The sequence below is a fragment of the Lasiodiplodia theobromae genome (assembly GCF_012971845.1).
Source record: "Lasiodiplodia theobromae strain AM2As chromosome Unknown scaffold_25, whole genome shotgun sequence".
Taxonomy (NCBI): domain Eukaryota; kingdom Fungi; phylum Ascomycota; class Dothideomycetes; order Botryosphaeriales; family Botryosphaeriaceae; genus Lasiodiplodia; species Lasiodiplodia theobromae.
Window position 1 is genome coordinate 710,434 of NW_023336458.1, and position 16,211 is coordinate 726,644.

At 52.6% G+C, this 16,211-nt stretch overlaps 7 protein-coding genes across 7 annotated transcripts; 3 read left to right on the plus strand and 4 right to left on the minus strand.

Annotated features, from left to right (window-relative positions):
* Positions 1 to 2,137: 2,137 nt before the first annotated feature.
* Positions 2,138 to 3,645, plus strand: LTHEOB_8208 (6-hydroxy-d-nicotine oxidase; the record flags this gene model as incomplete). Its single annotated transcript, XM_035517660.1, has 3 exons — positions 2,138 to 2,263; positions 2,320 to 3,475; positions 3,524 to 3,645. The coding sequence occupies 3 exons, from the start codon at positions 2,138 to 2,140 to the stop codon at positions 3,643 to 3,645; spliced, it is 1,404 nt and encodes a 467-aa protein (XP_035370755.1).
* A 498-nt stretch (positions 3,646 to 4,143) lies between these two features.
* Positions 4,144 to 5,265, plus strand: LTHEOB_8209 (alcohol dehydrogenase; the record flags this gene model as incomplete). Its single annotated transcript, XM_035517661.1, has 1 exon — positions 4,144 to 5,265. One exon carries the CDS (start codon positions 4,144 to 4,146, stop codon positions 5,263 to 5,265), a length of 1,122 nt encoding a protein of 373 aa, XP_035370756.1.
* A 244-nt stretch (positions 5,266 to 5,509) lies between these two features.
* On the minus strand, positions 5,510 to 7,008 carry LTHEOB_8210 (Aldolase-type TIM barrel; the record flags this gene model as incomplete). Its single annotated transcript, XM_035517663.1, has 6 exons — positions 5,510 to 5,644; positions 5,705 to 6,197; positions 6,251 to 6,280; positions 6,338 to 6,456; positions 6,527 to 6,639; positions 6,693 to 7,008. The coding sequence occupies 6 exons, from the start codon at positions 7,006 to 7,008 to the stop codon at positions 5,510 to 5,512; spliced, it is 1,206 nt and encodes a 401-aa protein (XP_035370757.1).
* Positions 7,009 to 8,117: 1,109 nt separating this feature from the next.
* On the minus strand, positions 8,118 to 9,201 carry LTHEOB_8211 (Deoxyribonuclease TatD-related protein; the record flags this gene model as incomplete). The annotated part of the gene is made up of 4 exons (XM_035517664.1): positions 8,118 to 8,254; positions 8,321 to 8,654; positions 8,788 to 8,969; positions 9,021 to 9,201. The coding sequence occupies 4 exons, from the start codon at positions 9,199 to 9,201 to the stop codon at positions 8,118 to 8,120; spliced, it is 834 nt and encodes a 277-aa protein (XP_035370758.1).
* A 1,479-nt stretch (positions 9,202 to 10,680) lies between these two features.
* On the minus strand, positions 10,681 to 11,197 carry LTHEOB_8212 (uncharacterized protein; the record flags this gene model as incomplete). The annotated part of the gene is made up of 2 exons (XM_035517665.1): positions 10,681 to 10,941; positions 11,102 to 11,197. The coding sequence occupies 2 exons, from the start codon at positions 11,195 to 11,197 to the stop codon at positions 10,681 to 10,683; spliced, it is 357 nt and encodes a 118-aa protein (XP_035370759.1).
* Positions 11,198 to 14,016: 2,819 nt separating this feature from the next.
* LTHEOB_8213 (3-oxoacyl-(acyl-carrier-protein) reductase) lies at positions 14,017 to 14,393 on the plus strand (the record flags this gene model as incomplete). The annotated part of the gene is made up of 3 exons (XM_035517666.1): positions 14,017 to 14,068; positions 14,132 to 14,261; positions 14,318 to 14,393. The coding sequence occupies 3 exons, from the start codon at positions 14,017 to 14,019 to the stop codon at positions 14,391 to 14,393; spliced, it is 258 nt and encodes an 85-aa protein (XP_035370760.1).
* A 183-nt stretch (positions 14,394 to 14,576) lies between these two features.
* On the minus strand, positions 14,577 to 15,713 carry LTHEOB_8214 (uncharacterized protein; the record flags this gene model as incomplete). The annotated part of the gene is made up of 1 exon (XM_035517667.1): positions 14,577 to 15,713. The coding sequence occupies one exon, from the start codon at positions 15,711 to 15,713 to the stop codon at positions 14,577 to 14,579; it is 1,137 nt and encodes a 378-aa protein (XP_035370761.1).
* Between the last annotated feature and the right edge of the window lie 498 nt (positions 15,714 to 16,211).

Genomic DNA, 16,211 nt, shown 5'->3' on the forward strand with positions numbered 1-16,211 from the left:
GGAGATGATGTGGTGTGCAAATGATGTGAGGTTATCGGCCATGGGAATGGTAGAGTTAGGGCTGAATGTTGGTAGGCTGACGAGACCGAGAAACCCAAAAATGCGGTCGTGTGGCTCGCTTGTTGATACCTTGTGGGGAAAATTGACATGGACGAGGATGCGACAAAATGTGGGAATATCGAAAGTCCACATGTTGTTATTTCGTTCGTTATCCAGGTATGTTGTCCGGATTATGACGCGCAGTATAAGCGGATAGGCCTTGAAGTTCTTGTAGTCAGGTTGCAGACTCAAAAAGCTGAAAAGCGCTGATATGTGCATCAACGACTCCCATCTAAAAGCGAAGCGGCCGATCAGGATGTGCAGCTCCTGCGACAAGACCCATTCCTGAAAGGTCCATGCTCGTGTGAACAATGGCCGCCCTAATATACTGTCCACAGCCTCCATACAAGCGTTGAACCGCTGTACGGTGAATGATCCTTCGGCCTTTATGTCCCTCAAGTACTTCCAAGTATTGTTCCGAAGAAGCAAGATATCTGTTGTATTTATGTGGCGGTCGATGATAGCCATGGCGTCAAGGAGACGTTGGGTTGGTGGCCCGTGATGGTCAATGTACTGGTCATCAGGCAGCTCTGGCCCTAGCCAGATAATTGTACGCCTCGTAAACCGGTAGATTTCGCCCATTAGCGGAATCTGGCTATCTTTTTCTACACGGTCTGCCTGATTGATGCATATCGCATCAATCGAGAGAAATCCCGTTTCCAAAGTAGCATTTTCTACGAGGTAGGGCAGTGCTTCGTTCAGGTTGTGCGCAATTCCAAGCCGTTCTGAGGAGGAGAGGCACAGTGTACTGGTGGGTACCGGATCACCCCAAGCATATGAGACGGTTTCGTAAGGTGGAGCATGATCGAGACGCACGTGCACGAGATCGAGCTGTGGGTTTTTGCACCCTCCATTGCGGTCAGGGTCGAGAATCTGTAGGAGTCGAATGTTCCAATCGCCTTGAAGCGGTCGATATCCATATGGCTGTGAAAGAATAACGTTCATTGCTTGTGGAGGTATGTTGGCCGAGAAACGAGAGTAGATTTGACTTCGACGCAAGAGAGAAAGGGGATCTGCTCCGCTGTGGTAAAGTATTGGGGTTTCGGTGGAGAATAATTGGTTGGCAAAACGCGGTCGCATAGGGAAATAGGGTCTGGAGTAGAATTGAAAAGAGGCAGCACTTGGTGCTGCGTATAGCCCCCAATATCAAGATTCATCCAAAAGGCTCATTACTGTCATGTGAAGTAAGCGGGGTAAGCGATCCGTATATGCGAGTCGTTATAGCAAATATAGAACTTGGCATAGACAAGCAACACCAGTCATGACGTTCTCTCGATGCTACTTTCCAACACTGCTTATCCAATCGCATATGCGGGCGGTGAATAATAGAAGAAGGCCAGTTGGCAGAAATTATATTAGTTCCTCACCAATTACACAGCAGCGTTTCCCCCAACATCAGCGAAAAGTCTGTTACACTGACTTTGGGCTGGTGCGTTGTTTTGAAGTCAGGCGGAGGTGAAGATAGCACTCTCAGGAGATGTATGCGCAAGGAGTTTAGCGCCACACTGCGTAATCGATGATCTCCAGTCGTCATCACAGACGCGTAAAACAGATTTCCTTGCCGATTATGGCAGAGGGTCCGGCTGACATAAGCCTGTCGGTATCCCGCCCAACGCCGTTGTAAGCGAAGGAAAACATAAGCGATATGAAAGCCTCCCCACATTGACAGGTGTACTTTGTAGTATACTCTTTTTCACAGACTGTAAAATTGATAAACAGCAATGGAAGATGGGCAATATTGTGAAATTTCATCAATGGATGTTGGATGGAAGTCTGGATGGTGGCGGCTTTACGGTCACATAGCGTAAGAGCTGAAACCCCATCAAGTCGTACATGTCTAAATTCGAGAGAAGAAGCGCTATTTCAGGTACAGTTTGAAACTAACAGGTGCCGGATTGGTAAGCTAATGGAGATTTTCCTGATAAGCGCTTGTTGCGGCTATTACCCCACCGCGAATCCTCCCGCTTCCGACGGTATTTAGGGACCCTGATCCGTCCAACGTTCAATCCACAACTTCCCCTCAGTACCAATCTACACCATGGGATCTTACGATCTGGTCAGCGAGCTCCGCACTGCGCTCAAGGATGTTGAAGTTGTCACTCCGCAGTCGCCAAACTACAAGAAGAGCATCGAGCGGTGGTCGGATGCATCGGTCAAGGAAGCGGTAAGCACATCCGATCACGTGCCCGGCCACCAAAGTAACAACAACAACACCAACAGGCAATCGTCGTCTACCCCACGACAGCAGAAGAAGTCTCGACGACACTGAAGCTCGCCACCAAGCACGGCATGCCGCTGGTCGTTTGCGGCGGGCAGCACTCGACCAGCGGCGACTCGTCCATCAAAGACGGCCTGGTCCTCGACCTGGCCAAAATGCGCAAAACCACCGTCGACCCCGTCGCCAAAACCATCACGGCCGAGGGCGGCTGCAACTGGAAAGAGGTCGACGAGGCCGGGGCGCCGCACGGCCTCGCCACCGTCGGCGGCACCGTCAACCACACGGGCATCGGCGGGCTGACGCTGGGCGGCGGCTTCGGCTTCCTGTCGGGCCTGTACGGGCTGACGGTCGACAACCTGCTGGCCGTCGAATTCGTCCTCGCCGACGGCTCCGTCGTCACGGCTTCGGAGACGTCGCATCCGGACCTCTTCTGGGCCGCGCGCGGCGCGGGGGCTAGCTTCGGCGTCGCGACGGCGTTTACGTTCCGCGCGTACGAGATCGCGCACCCCGTCTTCATGGGTATGCTGGTGTGGCCGAAGGCCTTCGCGCCGACGCTCGTCGAGTTCATCAACGGCAGCTGCGTCGCGCCGGGAACGGACGGCAAGACGGTCATCCACGCCGCGCTGATGGCCCCGCCGGATCTGCCGCCGGGGGAGATTGCCGTCGGCGCCGTCGTGTTCCACTGCGGGCCAGAGGCGGAGGCGCGCAAAGTGCTGAAGCCGCTGCTCGACGCGAACCCGCTGGTCAATACGACCGGCGAGATGCCGTATGCGGCTGTCAACGGCGTGCTGGCGGCGCTGGCGCCGCGTGGGGGGAGGAAGAGCATCAAGGGCGCGTCGTATCCGCGGCCGTTGAGCGTTGAGAAGTTTACGCGCACGATGGATGCGTTTCAGGCGTTTATTCGGGCTGTGCCGTCGGCGTCGCGCAGCTTGGTCAATTTTGAGAATATGAATCCGGATAAGATCTGCGAGCGCGGGGTGGACGAGATGGCCATGCCGCACCGTAGCGGGAGGCTGCAGTGTGCCGTCATGTGTGTTTGGGAGAGCGAAGAGGATGATGCGGTTGTGAGGCAGTGGGGTCGGGAGATCGCGGCTATCATCAGTGAGCCTGGCGAGGCTGATGAAGGGAAGGAGAATTTCGAATACGTCAATTATGATGGTAAGTGGCAGGAGCCTGCTACATTCACTCATGTGCTGACTTTTCCAGGAATGGGTTCTGGTCCGGAGAAGGTGTACGGTCCAAACTACAAGCGGCTTACCCAGCTGAAGGCCAAATACGATCCCACCAATGTTTTCAAAAAGAACGTCGAGATCAAGCCTGCGGTTTGAGTTGATTTTGCAGCCTTTGAGCATGCGTAAAGGGTCCAGTAAGCTGGAAGACCAAGCGAATCCATTTCGAGATGATATCATAGAGCTTTGGAGCCTTTTCACACTCCATATCTGGATTGGGGAATCCACATGAGATCTTTGTTGCGAATTGTTCTGTTGTACCGACAGTGATCCTTTCAGGGCTTGAACGGCGACACCGGCGTTAACGATGTGTAAATCCGTCGCCCTTCTCCCCACGTCCCTACCAGTAAGCTGACCGGATCAATCGAACACCACAGATGTTAAGCTTCACCGGATTTACATGACTACCGGGAACGGAAGGACCGTGAGCTCCGTCAATGTACTAAGCTCCTGCATCGGAGTTCTGACGTTATCTCCGGAAATGCATCCCGTACACCACCTCTTTATATCTACCTCCAATGAGCAGCACTGTTTCTCTCAACAACAGGCCCCAACCAATCTTCCAAGAAAAGACAAAAGAGAGAGAAAGACCGCATCATGGAGTCCCTCCTCCCACCCACCCACCGCGCCCTCCTCCTCCCCTCCCGCTCCGCCCCGCTCCACATCTCAACCACCCAACCCACACCCACGCCCACCCCCGGCAGCGCCATCATCCGCATCCTCGCCGCCGGCATCCTCAGCTACTCCGGCCAAATCTACACCGCGGGTGGCGGCCGTGACTACGCCTTCCCCACCCCGCTCGTCCCGGGCGCCAGCGCCATCGGCCGCATCGCCGCCGTCGGGCCCGACGCCACCCTCCTCGCGCCCGGCGCGCTCGTCCTGCTCGACGTGACTATCCGCGCACGCGACGACCCAGACGGCGCCATCATGCTCTCCGGCATCGTCGAGGGCTCCGCGCCGAAGCTGATGCGCGGCGAGTGGCGCGATTCGACGTATGCGGAGTTCGTAAGGATGCCGCTTGAGAACTGCATTGCGGTTGATGAGGCGCGGTTGTGCGGGGAGCTGGGGTACGCGGTGGAAGAGCTGCTGGCCGTGTCGACGATGGCGGTGGCGTTTGGCGGGCTCGATGATGTTGGGGTGAGGCCGGGCGAGACGGTGGTCGTGGCGCCGGCGACGGGGAAGTTTGGGGGCGCGGCGGTGAGGGTGGCGCTGGCGATGGGGGCGAGGGTCGTGGCGATGGGGAGGAATGGGGGGCTGTTGGAGGAGTTGAGGGGGTTGGGGGGTCCCGGGGGTAGGGTGGAGGTGGTGAGGATTTCGGGGGATGTGGAGGGGGAGACGGAGGCGTTGAAGAAGCTCGGGCCGATCGATGTGTGGTTCGATATATCGCCGCCGATGGCGGCGGGGTCGAGTCATTTGAGGAGCGTGATGGGTGCGCTGAGGAGGGGCGGTAGAGTGAGCTTGATGGGTGGGGTGCCGGCGGACTTCTCGTTCAACTATCGTGGCCTGATGAGGCAGAATATCACTATCAAGGGGACCTGGATGTATACGAGAGAGCAGTATGTGAGACTGCTACAGATAGTCACTGCGGGAATTTTGCCTCTGGGGAAGAAGAACGGATTGAATATCGTTGGCAAATTTGGACTTGAGCAGTGGAAGGAGGCATTTGATGCAGCAGCTGAACGTTCGGGGCCGGGAGAATCTGTTATATTCGTGCCTTGAGGTTATCAGATGGCGGAGTGCTACTTTTGACTTATAGGAATGAGATATTCATTATGCAGTGAGAAACGGAAATATACACTCACTCTCGAAAAGCAGCCGAAAATGAATAGAATTCTCTTTAGCATCACTTGACGGCAACTATTCATTCATGCGTCTAGCCACCTTTTCTGACTGCACCTAAACCAATACACTTCTCGAACTGTGGGTCTTCCTGTTTTACGGAGTAGCTAGCTATGGGATACTCTCAACGCTCATTCTCGCCTGAGTAGGGCCAATCGTTGTAGTTCTCATTCACATCTTGGTATGGTCCGTAGTAAACATGTCCGCCACGGTCATTTGTTGCAAATGGGATTCCCCTCTTGATCCTGGTGATAACGTCCTAGTATTGTCATCGTTAGAAACATAATGATCTGCAAGTTGGAACAGGTAGCCGCCTTACCGGGTTGTAGATGAAAGGGCGACCAAACGTGACCAAGTCGATCTTGCCCTCTTTCACAAGCGCATCAGCCTCGGCGACCGTGTACTCGTGATTGACCATGAGCATCGTTCGACTGCCTGGGTACTTGATCAAATCACCAAACCTGTGCAAAGGCTCGAATCCACATGGCAGCTCATTTGCAGTAGACCTTGGTGTGTAGCTGTTCTTGTCTAAAGACATGAACAAGTCCTCATCTTTGCCGAGAGCGCAGCCGCGGCGGGAAAGGTTGATATATCCCACTTCTCGAGACACTAGGTGTTTGATTAAGTAATCATACGTCTCGCACAGCTCATCGTAGGACACTGCTGAATCGTTGGCGTCATCTGTTGGGCAAATCTTGATGCCGATGGCGCTGTGGCCCCAGATCTCGCTTATGGCATCAACAACCTCCAATGCAAATCGGCATCGGTTCGGAACTGAGCCTCCGTAGGCGTCCGTACGCTTATTGGCATGCCTTATTACTGTGGTGAGCCGTAGTCATGTGAGAAACGAGGAGCATCCGCTTACGAGCATAGGAAGTTGTGGATGAGGTACCCTCTAGTATAAATAGGTGGTAAGTAAATGCTATTATGGAGCATGTCTAGTTTAACTTACCCTTGCGCAAGTATTTCGATTCCATCAAAGCCAGCATCCCGAGCGAGCTCTGCTGCTGCTTTGAACTGCTGGACAACAGTCTTGGGGTCGTTGATTTCTGTGATGTTTGTCGTATGGCCCTTTATTTAGGTAGAGGTGTAAGGTCAGACAGGGTCGTCTCGAAGTCTTCACACCACACAGAAAACTCACCGGCGTGCCTTTCAAGAACCGGTATTTACCAGCAGCCGCCGGAACCTGCGACGGTGCTAGGACAGGAAAATTCTTTTCTTTGAGCATCGGCACTTCATCATGTTGGCAGCGGCCTGCAAGGGTCAAATGAGCTGAGGCAAAGAATGACGTAGAAGCAACCACATACCTGCATGCCATGCTTGAAAGAATATCTTTCCACCTTCTTGATGGACCGCGGTTGTTACCTTTTTCCAAGCTTGTGCGTGACTCTGATCCCACATCACAGGCGGATGCTGATACTCTGAGCCTGTCGGACAAATGAACGTGCCTTCTGAGACGATCAATCCAGCTCCATCTCGAGCTCTATCTGCGTAATGCTTCACGGAAGCATCAGTAGGTTTGTTATCGTCAACACAGCGGTTCCGGGTCATAGCACCCATGCAGACCCGGTTCCGCAGCTCGATGGTGTGGCCGAGAGTGATTGGCTGCAGTAGGCTCGACATTTTTGATAACGGCTGGGTGAGTAACAATGAAGTCGAGGAGATGAGGCTGATTGGGAGAAGGAGACACTGGGGATTAAACGATTCTTATACACCTTATGCTAAAGATACTGTGGAGGATGGCTCACCATGTTCGACTCCTTAGCCGCAACGACATGTGCCTGCCAACACGGGAATTTGTCAGCGTCAGAGTTGCGAGAAGCACTGCAACCAATGACGAGGGATCATGGCAAAAGAGACGTAATAGCTCTCGGATTGAGGAAGCGGAACGCTGTCCAAACACGGTAGATTAGACGCTAAATTTGTAATTCAAGCTACCAGGCAATGGCATGAAGAAGGGGTTACATCCCACCAATCGGGATAAACCTACAACTAGCGCACGATCATTGGAAAAGTTTTACAAACGTACTCCATGGAATCATTCCTGGCAGCCCCACTTAAAGCTCGCTCTTGAGAGTTGCTGGCGTAACTTTGCTACATGCGGCGGAGCAGGCTGAACTGGCGGGCTGCGAAACCTTCCCGCTATACACAACAAAGTATGTTGAGTAGTAATACGTCGTGATTCTATATGCAGGTATGTTTTATGTGAAAGTTCTCTGCAGCTATATAGCATGAAGGTGAGGTTCTTGAATGACTTTTGTAAACGAGCGAAGCAATTTCTTGTCATACCTTGTCATAGCAATTTTCGTTACCGAATGAGCAACTGTGCCAAGTTAGAGGCGTCCGTCCCTACCAGTACAGCCTCACTGATCGTCAAGAAACATGCCGGGAGCGTTTTTCTCACCGCCTCAGCTAGCTGGGAGTACTGCTACATCTCGCACTGAATGCTGCTTAGTTTGAAATAGGAGAGGAGAAGGCATACCGGAATAAATCCTTCAGGAAGGCGGTGCTGGGCTCGGCTGCGTGACACCGTATATGTAGCTCTCAATCTCCACCCCACACCTTAATTTACATGGACTTGAAAGTTTTATCATTCTAGAATGCAGAACCTCAATATTTGCTGTCTGCTTGACTAATGTTTCAACTTCTGAGGTCTGCCACGTATGCAGCCCATGTCAAAGATGTTCCCAACCAATAAATTCTCAATAAGAGACTCCGCATCGGTGGATCTCTTAATTTGCAACTGGGAAAGTCAAGGGGATGTCATCAGGGCTTGCACTGAGCATCTGCTCGAATACTGCACTCGTGGTAGCCCCGATTTCCGTCGCTCCTGGCGCCCAACCCAGCGTAACCGGAAAGCGCTCGTTTCCTACACAAGCCTGTAAGTCCAATGCTCAAAATTTTGTCAGATACAGAAGCATAAAATATGACTCACGGAAGAAGTATTCGAAAAACGTTCTGTTTGCGCCGGGCTGCTCCACGCTTCCCCATACAAACATCATCATCAAGTTCTCGCCCACAGCAACTGGGAAAGCTTCTTCAGTAAGGGTGAAGTTCGGGTTGATCTTGCTCATGTCGTATGCGTGCCGCGCTCGCGCATCGGCGGTCTCGTTGACGCCTAGGATTGACGCGTTCCCGAAGTAACTGAGGAAATTGTCGAACGTCTCTTCATCGAAACGATTGGAAGGATCAAAGTACGCGTCGCGGCGGGACAGGCTTCCATCGTGTTCGATGAGATTATGGGTGTGTAGCATTTCGAGGTCGAACCACTAAATAATTGTCCATTTGTTAGCAGCAACCTTCTTCAACAAAGACACAGGCATGATTATAAATATATCACTTCTACCAGAGTCTGCTCCTCGCTCCGGTGAATACGGAAGTAACACATGATCTTGTACTCACAGTCGCATTGGGTGTTGGATTGGCCGTAATGGCTGTATCAAAAGTCCCTGAAGCTAAGTCTGGAGAAATGTTCAGACCGTCTTTGAAAGCCCTGACAATCATGTCGCGGGTGATATTGCGACCGTTGTGGGGGAGAAATCCATGATTTGCCAGTGTGTTGAGCATGGGACATGGAGCACGAACTGATAGTGTTTTAGTAAACATATCTCAGGCTGCAAAAGAGGCGGCTGTACCATCCTGCTCCCCAGGGGGACTCCAGGTGAAGTGGTTCGGCTTCAGTGTGCTGTTTGTAATGCCATGAGGTCTTCCTGGCTGGTGGTTATCGGCCAGAACCCTGTCCCCGTACGGAGAGAGGTGAGGGAAGCCCGCAGCAGACTGTAGAAGCCCAAAGCAGAGAGCGAGGGAGAAATGCATGTCGTACTTCGTAGTGAGGGTTTGGATCAAAAATTCGTGCAGGTCAATGGAGATGGGGATAGAGAGACCAGGAAGTATCAGGATGGATGAGAGTGTGTTGTCTGGTGTGTTGGAGAGCCAGAAGGCAGCTTTTATAGAAGTATCAGCAGTCCCCCACTTGGCAGAGCGTCTTTAGATCCCTCTTCCGCCTAGGTAGTCACTAGGAGACGATGTCAACGAAATGTCACTCCAGCCTTTGCGGTACAGCGGCCAAAGATCGTGGTTGCAAGGCGCTCCATGCGTGAGACAGGGCTGTGTCGATGTTTCGAGGGGCGAAGCTGTTGTTAGTTACTTAATAAAAGCATCATGTTCATTGGTAGTTCCTAGATTTGAAGTGGAGTCAACACTTGCTTTGTAAAGGACAATGCGCCGAATCGAGTAAAAAGGTCGACCATCTGTTGCTGTTGGCATCAGCCAAGAAGTTGATCGAGGACAGCAATGCGCGCCGAGACTACTGCGCCCCTCAGACCTGTCTTGGTAATACACTCGGGTTCGTCGGCGGATTCGTTTCGCGTAGCTCGCATTCTCATTGAAGTGCTGTTGATTGGCGGGTTCCCGGAGCTTGGACCCGCCATACATATTCTCGAGTCAAGCATCACGTAGAACATCCAAGCAAGGCAGACAAAGGGTAGTTTGTCCATTTCATTCTTTCTGAGAAACGGAAATAATGAATTCGGCAGAATATGTTTCCATAGAGGGGTGTGAGTTTGGATTAATGACACGCGAGACATCCTTAGAGCTTAGGAGCAAGAGAGATGCTTGAGTGTAATAGAATGGGGCTATCCCTTAAAGAATGTATACTTCAGACCGCTATATACTATTATTCTCCACAATTTCTAAGACCATGACCCAAGAGGCTCAAGCTCTGGGCAGTCCTGATTGTAATTTTGAGTGAAACTTTCAGCCTTTCCAAACTCACTTGATCACTCATCCACGCGCCAAAGGTCCCCGGGGGTTAAAAAGAAAAGGTCCAGTAAAAACTCGACTGCGGCGGGTTTGAGACTGCATGATCTGGTGAAGGTGGCAGTCCATTGGCTCGAATTATCGCCGACGATGCCGGCTGGCGTGCGCATGTCACGGATCAAAGCGGGATGTGCACGAGCAGAAAGTAGCCTGAATCGTTGCTGACATTTTGGTTATTAAGGTTTCTGTTAGTAGTGAAGTGGGAGAGGAAGATGGGCCGCACACACATAATTTCAAAAGTATATTGAACGGTATCCTCATTATTCGGCTGGGGTAGAAGCCTTCAGGATTGAAAGCAAGCATAGGAATGAATTGACTGCATCATAATAGCTCTTGGCTGTAGAGCCATCAGTTCACCCCATATCTTCGGACCTTTCGTCGTTCTGCCCCCTTTTCCCAGTACTACCAATCATTACGAAACGCACTGGGTGAGCCAATAGCATTCAGTAGGATTGATGTTCCATTGTACTCGATGCACTACTGCTGGTCGGCACCGAAGAGAGCTTCTTCCAGGGTGTTGACGGCCTCACGTTTATCATTGCTGCCACAGCGGACATGAGGGTTGTCGCAAAGGATACAGCAACGTTTGGTAAGCCAGGACGGTGCGGCCTCGTCACGCTTGACTGGCCCAAATAGAGCTTCATCCAGGCTGTCCACAGGCTCACGCTTGTCCTTCCCGCCGCATCGGGCGTAGGGGTTGTCGCAAAGGATGCAGCAGCGCTTGCTCAGCCAGAAAAGCTGTGGTCCAGTGTCAGCGATTCGGTCCCGAATTGATCTCGGCGGTTTGGGTCCTGGTGTGGGTTGAGAGATGGGGCAGAAGCACTCCAGCCGTTCTGAGCATTGAATATCCCCCCTGTTCTGGCTCAAGCCGGGTCGTTCCAGGAAGAGTTGATCTTACATCGTTGCTAACGTTCCGAGACTGAGGCTGGACGGGTGAGGCCTGGCCAAGCGTAGCGGCCAGAAGGAAGCAGGCGCCTACAAGAGAGAAGTGCATGGTTTCGAATGTGATGCTGGCTCGACTGGGAAATGAACAAAGCTCGGGTGAGTGGTTTGTAGTGCAAACGAATACACTGGCAATGGGTTTACAATTTTTAAGTGAGAACATTCTACCGATATCGGCAACATCATCTATTCCATCTTTGTTCGGGTATTTCGGAGGACTTGTGTTGAGTGTTTGGAGGGCCTGAGTGCGCTCTTTTAAGCATCGATGGAGCCTCTATGGCCTGCGCTTGACGACTTCATAGACAAATTACATTTGTGGGGACCTGGTGTGAGTCCGATTGGTCGAGATGCTGACGTATAAGAAAGTAGAGTATTTTGAGAGGACGGCGTCTTTGTGCCACCCCATGATTATATCTCCCTGGATATCTCCGTATAGGCAAGAGAACCCGCATGCGACATCGGCAGCATGACGTGGTGGCGTTATAAGCCGAACCCGTAGCAGACAAACTAGAACAGACTACTGGAAGGGCATGGAGCAACAGGAGAACCTCGGATACACGGTTCATAAACTCCATGATGCGTCTTTTAAATTACTTACAGGAAGAAACTGTAAGCAACGTACATGTGCGCTTTTTTAAGGAAATTATCTGCTTGTGAGAGGGTATGTCAAGAGCTGCAGCATCGACTGTCGTGTTGTACGTTTGTTACAGACGTACGTATAGCGGCAGATGATACTCTGCGGTGCTGGTCGATTAAAGTCGATCACAGACCGGCATTCTCCGCCTAATTCCAGGAACAAGGCCCGTACCGGCTACTGTACGCAGTACACCTACCGAGGTCCGAAGAGGTCAGAGCGCGAGGCACATTTTATCAGAATTAGCAGAGCGTGATTGGTGCCGAGTAATGGAACTGGTTGCTTACCCTAAACAAGCCTTGCACAAGCACCGCTTAGACCAGCATAAGATTTTATTTGTAGTGGGGACTAGAGCAACGGGGACACTAGTCTGTAAAGCGGAGTCCTGCAGGATGATCGGGTGGTGTGAGCTGCGGCAAGCTGACGCTTGTAACTGGGGTACGCATTTTGCACGAAGACGGCCGGGAACAGTAGCTTCGTGATTGATACTTGAGTATGCATTGATTACACAGCCTTTTTTCTGGGTTTAATTTCAAGGACGGATCACGCTCTTCCACCGCAGATCGAGCAGCTCATGGATCGCGTGGCAAGCGCTGGTGTAGGCTTGGAGCGCGATATATTGGACAGCTGCTGGCGTTTGCGGGATGAGGCATGGATAGTAGCAGAACACTTAAAATGGATAGTTGAAGCGCCCATGGGTATCTGGGAATAAAATTCTTCGGAGACCAGACAAATCGACCTCGTATCGAAGGTGCCGTCATCGGCGCGCCGTGAGACATTTGGGCGGGTGCACAGGCGGTGAACAATTCGAACTCCGCGGAAACTCCGCGGGGCTGCGAGCTGTCAATGGCATGAATTTGAGCAGTGGAAGTAGTAAGTAAAGTATGACGTGGAAACTCGCGACAACCTGGAGACCGGGGCTCGGGAAATTGGACGCCCGAGTGGCCGAGGGCTGGTCAGGTTGCGTTGTTACAGTACCCCACCCTCGCAGTCTGCGCCATGCTCTCCCCGCCAGTCTATCATCGAGCCTTGAAGCCGTCGCTCCGGCTGCATTGACAAGATGCTCAAGCGCCTGGACTTGCTGTAGCCGCTTCGTTCGCAAACTCCCGTCGTCCAGAGGCCGACCGATCGTTCCCTTGTTACCTCCGCCTGCCTGGATCGCCAACCGTCCATATCGTCCGAGCCTGAAGCCATCTCGCCCTTCGAATCCGTCGCGTCGTTGCCGTAATGGTGTACTATACAGACAAGCACAGCGGGAGGCTGGCATTGTGTTTGGGAACTGGGCTGCTGCTCTCGCCCTGATGCCGCTGGATGATGTTCACTCATTGAAGGCGCGCGATACGAGAGGAGGAGGGCTGAGCGAGATGGCGTCGCAATTTCGTGCCTCGCACTCGCGAGCTGGCCAATTAAAGCTGCCTGGCGCCCCCGTGTGTACACAACAGTGGATTAGAAGGTGGATATGGACCCGAGTGTCAAGCTTTCTTGGGATGTGACTGCTTCCACAAAGTGGAGTTCAACTCTTGTATTGAAATGGCTTCTTGGTTCTTTGCTCGTAATTACTGATTCTACAACGAAGTCTTCTGTAGGAATCTTTAAAATTGACCTCAGTGGCAGACTCCGAGCTTGAGCTGTCATACGCCACACTCGCTTTATCTTGCTTACCTAGAGCCTTCTGTACTAAGCATTCTACGTGCTCGCCCATTTTGCTTTCTCACACTGATTTCGATACTTGTGTTTGCACGGACAAGCTTACAATTGGATGACTATCCTTCTCCCGCGCGGTCATTGCCCGCAAATCTACATTTGCCATAGCATTAATGAGGCGAAAGAAATGTCGATTTCGAGCGGGCACGATGCCGTCGGCCAGTTGCGGGAATAGCGGGCCGCTCGTGTTGTCAAAGCCACGCTATCCGAATCTGGAAATCGGGCAGCCAGCCAACGGAAGAGGCGGCCTGCTATGATTGTCTTCGAGCAAGGCGGCACCGTGCTGACACGGAAACCATCATATGTCCTTGAGGCTTGCTCGTAGGGAGCGCATCGACATACCCCAAGAAGAAAGCGGGGCCACGAATGGGTGCATTGCTGATAGCGGACATGTTTACCGCCAGGCGGGGTCCATGACACTTGATTGAGAGAATATATGACGCTGAGTATCAAATAAAGGTTTGCCAGTCCGGATCAGAAACTTGAATTTTCAAAAATCAAACCTGTTTCCACCAACTGATCGATCCGAAGTAATGACCAAGCCCCTCTCCGGCAAACTTGCCACTGTCACCGGCGGTTCCAAAGGTTCTTCATCTTTCCTCCCACACCACCACATCTTTTCAAGCCCCTCCCTAACCCCTCTCCCAGGTATCAGCACCGCCATCGCAAGAAATCTGGCCTCGAAAGGAGCCAACATCCTCCCCAAGTCCTCGACGCCGCTGGCAACCTCGCTCTGCCTCTCCCTCACCAAGAAATACACCAAATCCGCTGCCACGCCGTGCGCGCCGTGGCCTCAGCACCCCCGGCCGCCGCCCAGCACCATCACTTCGCCAGCGGCGACGCACAACCCCTGCGCATCAACATCCCGATCAACAACGCCGGCATCGGCGGCAACTACGTGCTCGGGTGAAGTACCTGAAGCCGCTTTCCACGCGCGCAGTTACGCGGTCAACGTGCGGGCGCGCCGTTCCTTGCCGCGTCGACAACCTGTCGTCCTGTATCACGCGGCTGGAGAGACGTTCTCGAGGCAGATGGAGAGTTGAACATCCCGCAGCAGGGGAATCCCGCATCTGTCCATATCAAGCTGACTTGTCTAAGATGGTCCTGCTTTCGCCTCCTTCTCCAGCCTTCTCCAACTCTTCGGGTATCCTCTTGCAATCCTGAACTCTTCTGCATCGGCCTGCACTCTCTTCATCAGCCCTTCTCGCCAACCTCCTTTGGTATCATCCACCCATTCGGGAATATCTCCATATGTCCAAGACAAAAATTCCTCTGCTCTGGCTCCGTCCGGTGCCTCCAGCAGGCCAATGGCGAGGTCCGCAATTTGCGGTCTATCGTCGCAAATGTAGAAAGCGGACGTGGAGCAAGTCTTGCAGAAATACCGGTGTACACCTGGCGACGATTGATAGTAGGCCAGCGTTCCGACTGCGGGGTCGCCCGCATCCACTGCTGCCTTGAGCTCTGCCATTGTCCTTGGGAACGCACCGCCATCGACTTGAGATATGTTGGACAAGTCTAGAAACGTCCAGTTGACGATGTCGTTTCCGAACTGTAGACGGCAAGAGTCGCACACATCGAAACTGGCGAGCTGCTTGTATGTCCTTGGATCGATGAACCACGGGAGCTCCTCTCTCTTTTTGCCGGCATAGTCTCCACGATGCATGAGTAGATTGATCCCTTTGCAGTGACACCAGACAGGAAGAGACTTCAGTTCTTGCTTTCCTTCGATCTTCGTTGAGTTTGCTTTCTTTGGCCAGTCCCACGGGAGCTCTTCAAAACGCTCTCGGTGCCGCGAAATCTCTTTGCCGTCGGCGTTTGGCTTTCTGAGCCAGACGGAAGCCCCGCCGTCAATAGTGTCCTCGACCCAGATGTGCCTGGCGAGTTTGACGAGATCGACATTGATGTTCTGCAGTGGCCCCGAAAAAGTGCCCAGCTTGCTGGGAAACTTTTGCGACTCGTAGAACATCAGAGTTGAGCACGTGCCGCAGAACCGATACGTGATGTTGTCGGAAAATTGGTAGCTGTTGAGTCCGCTGATGTCGACGTCCTCGCGCGGTTGAGGCCATGTGGTTTCAACTACGTACAGGGCGCCGGTTGAGTGGCGGCAGGAATCGCAGTGGCAGACATTGGCTTCCAGCGGGAGCTTGGACGTGGGGATCTCGGTGCTGAACGTGTGTGCTTTGCAGAGGCATTCAGCCGTGATTACGACGGTATTTGGTTGAGGGTCCATGGTGTTGAAAGTGACGACTCGCTTCACAGAGAACTATACCAGACGGCTCGATGACGAGATCAGATGGAGGTACCTGCCTGGAAGAATAAGGAGATGAAAGGGTTTAGTGTTCTGCGAAGCTTCCCCGCATCTTTATCTTACCCCTCGATTTACTGGTCTGTGCGGGCGGCAAGATAAGTATCTTACACCAATGAGCGCGAACTCACACCAGCATCATACCCGCCGAGTCACCAGAGCGAGGTTTCTTGCCGCCGACGTCACTCGGCCGTACTATACAGAGGGGTGCTGCAGCCGATTGCTAGCGCGAAGAATAGCAGAGCTCTAGAACATAGCGTAACTATGCCCCAGCTCTACCTTAGAAAAATTAACATATGTAGGTAGTTGAAGCTATCGTCCGGACGATAGCTTCAACTACCTACATATGTTATTTCGCGCCAGCCGTCGGCTGCAATACCCTCTGTAAATAAGCCGTAGGTTAACGAGTGGCCCGCCGCAACA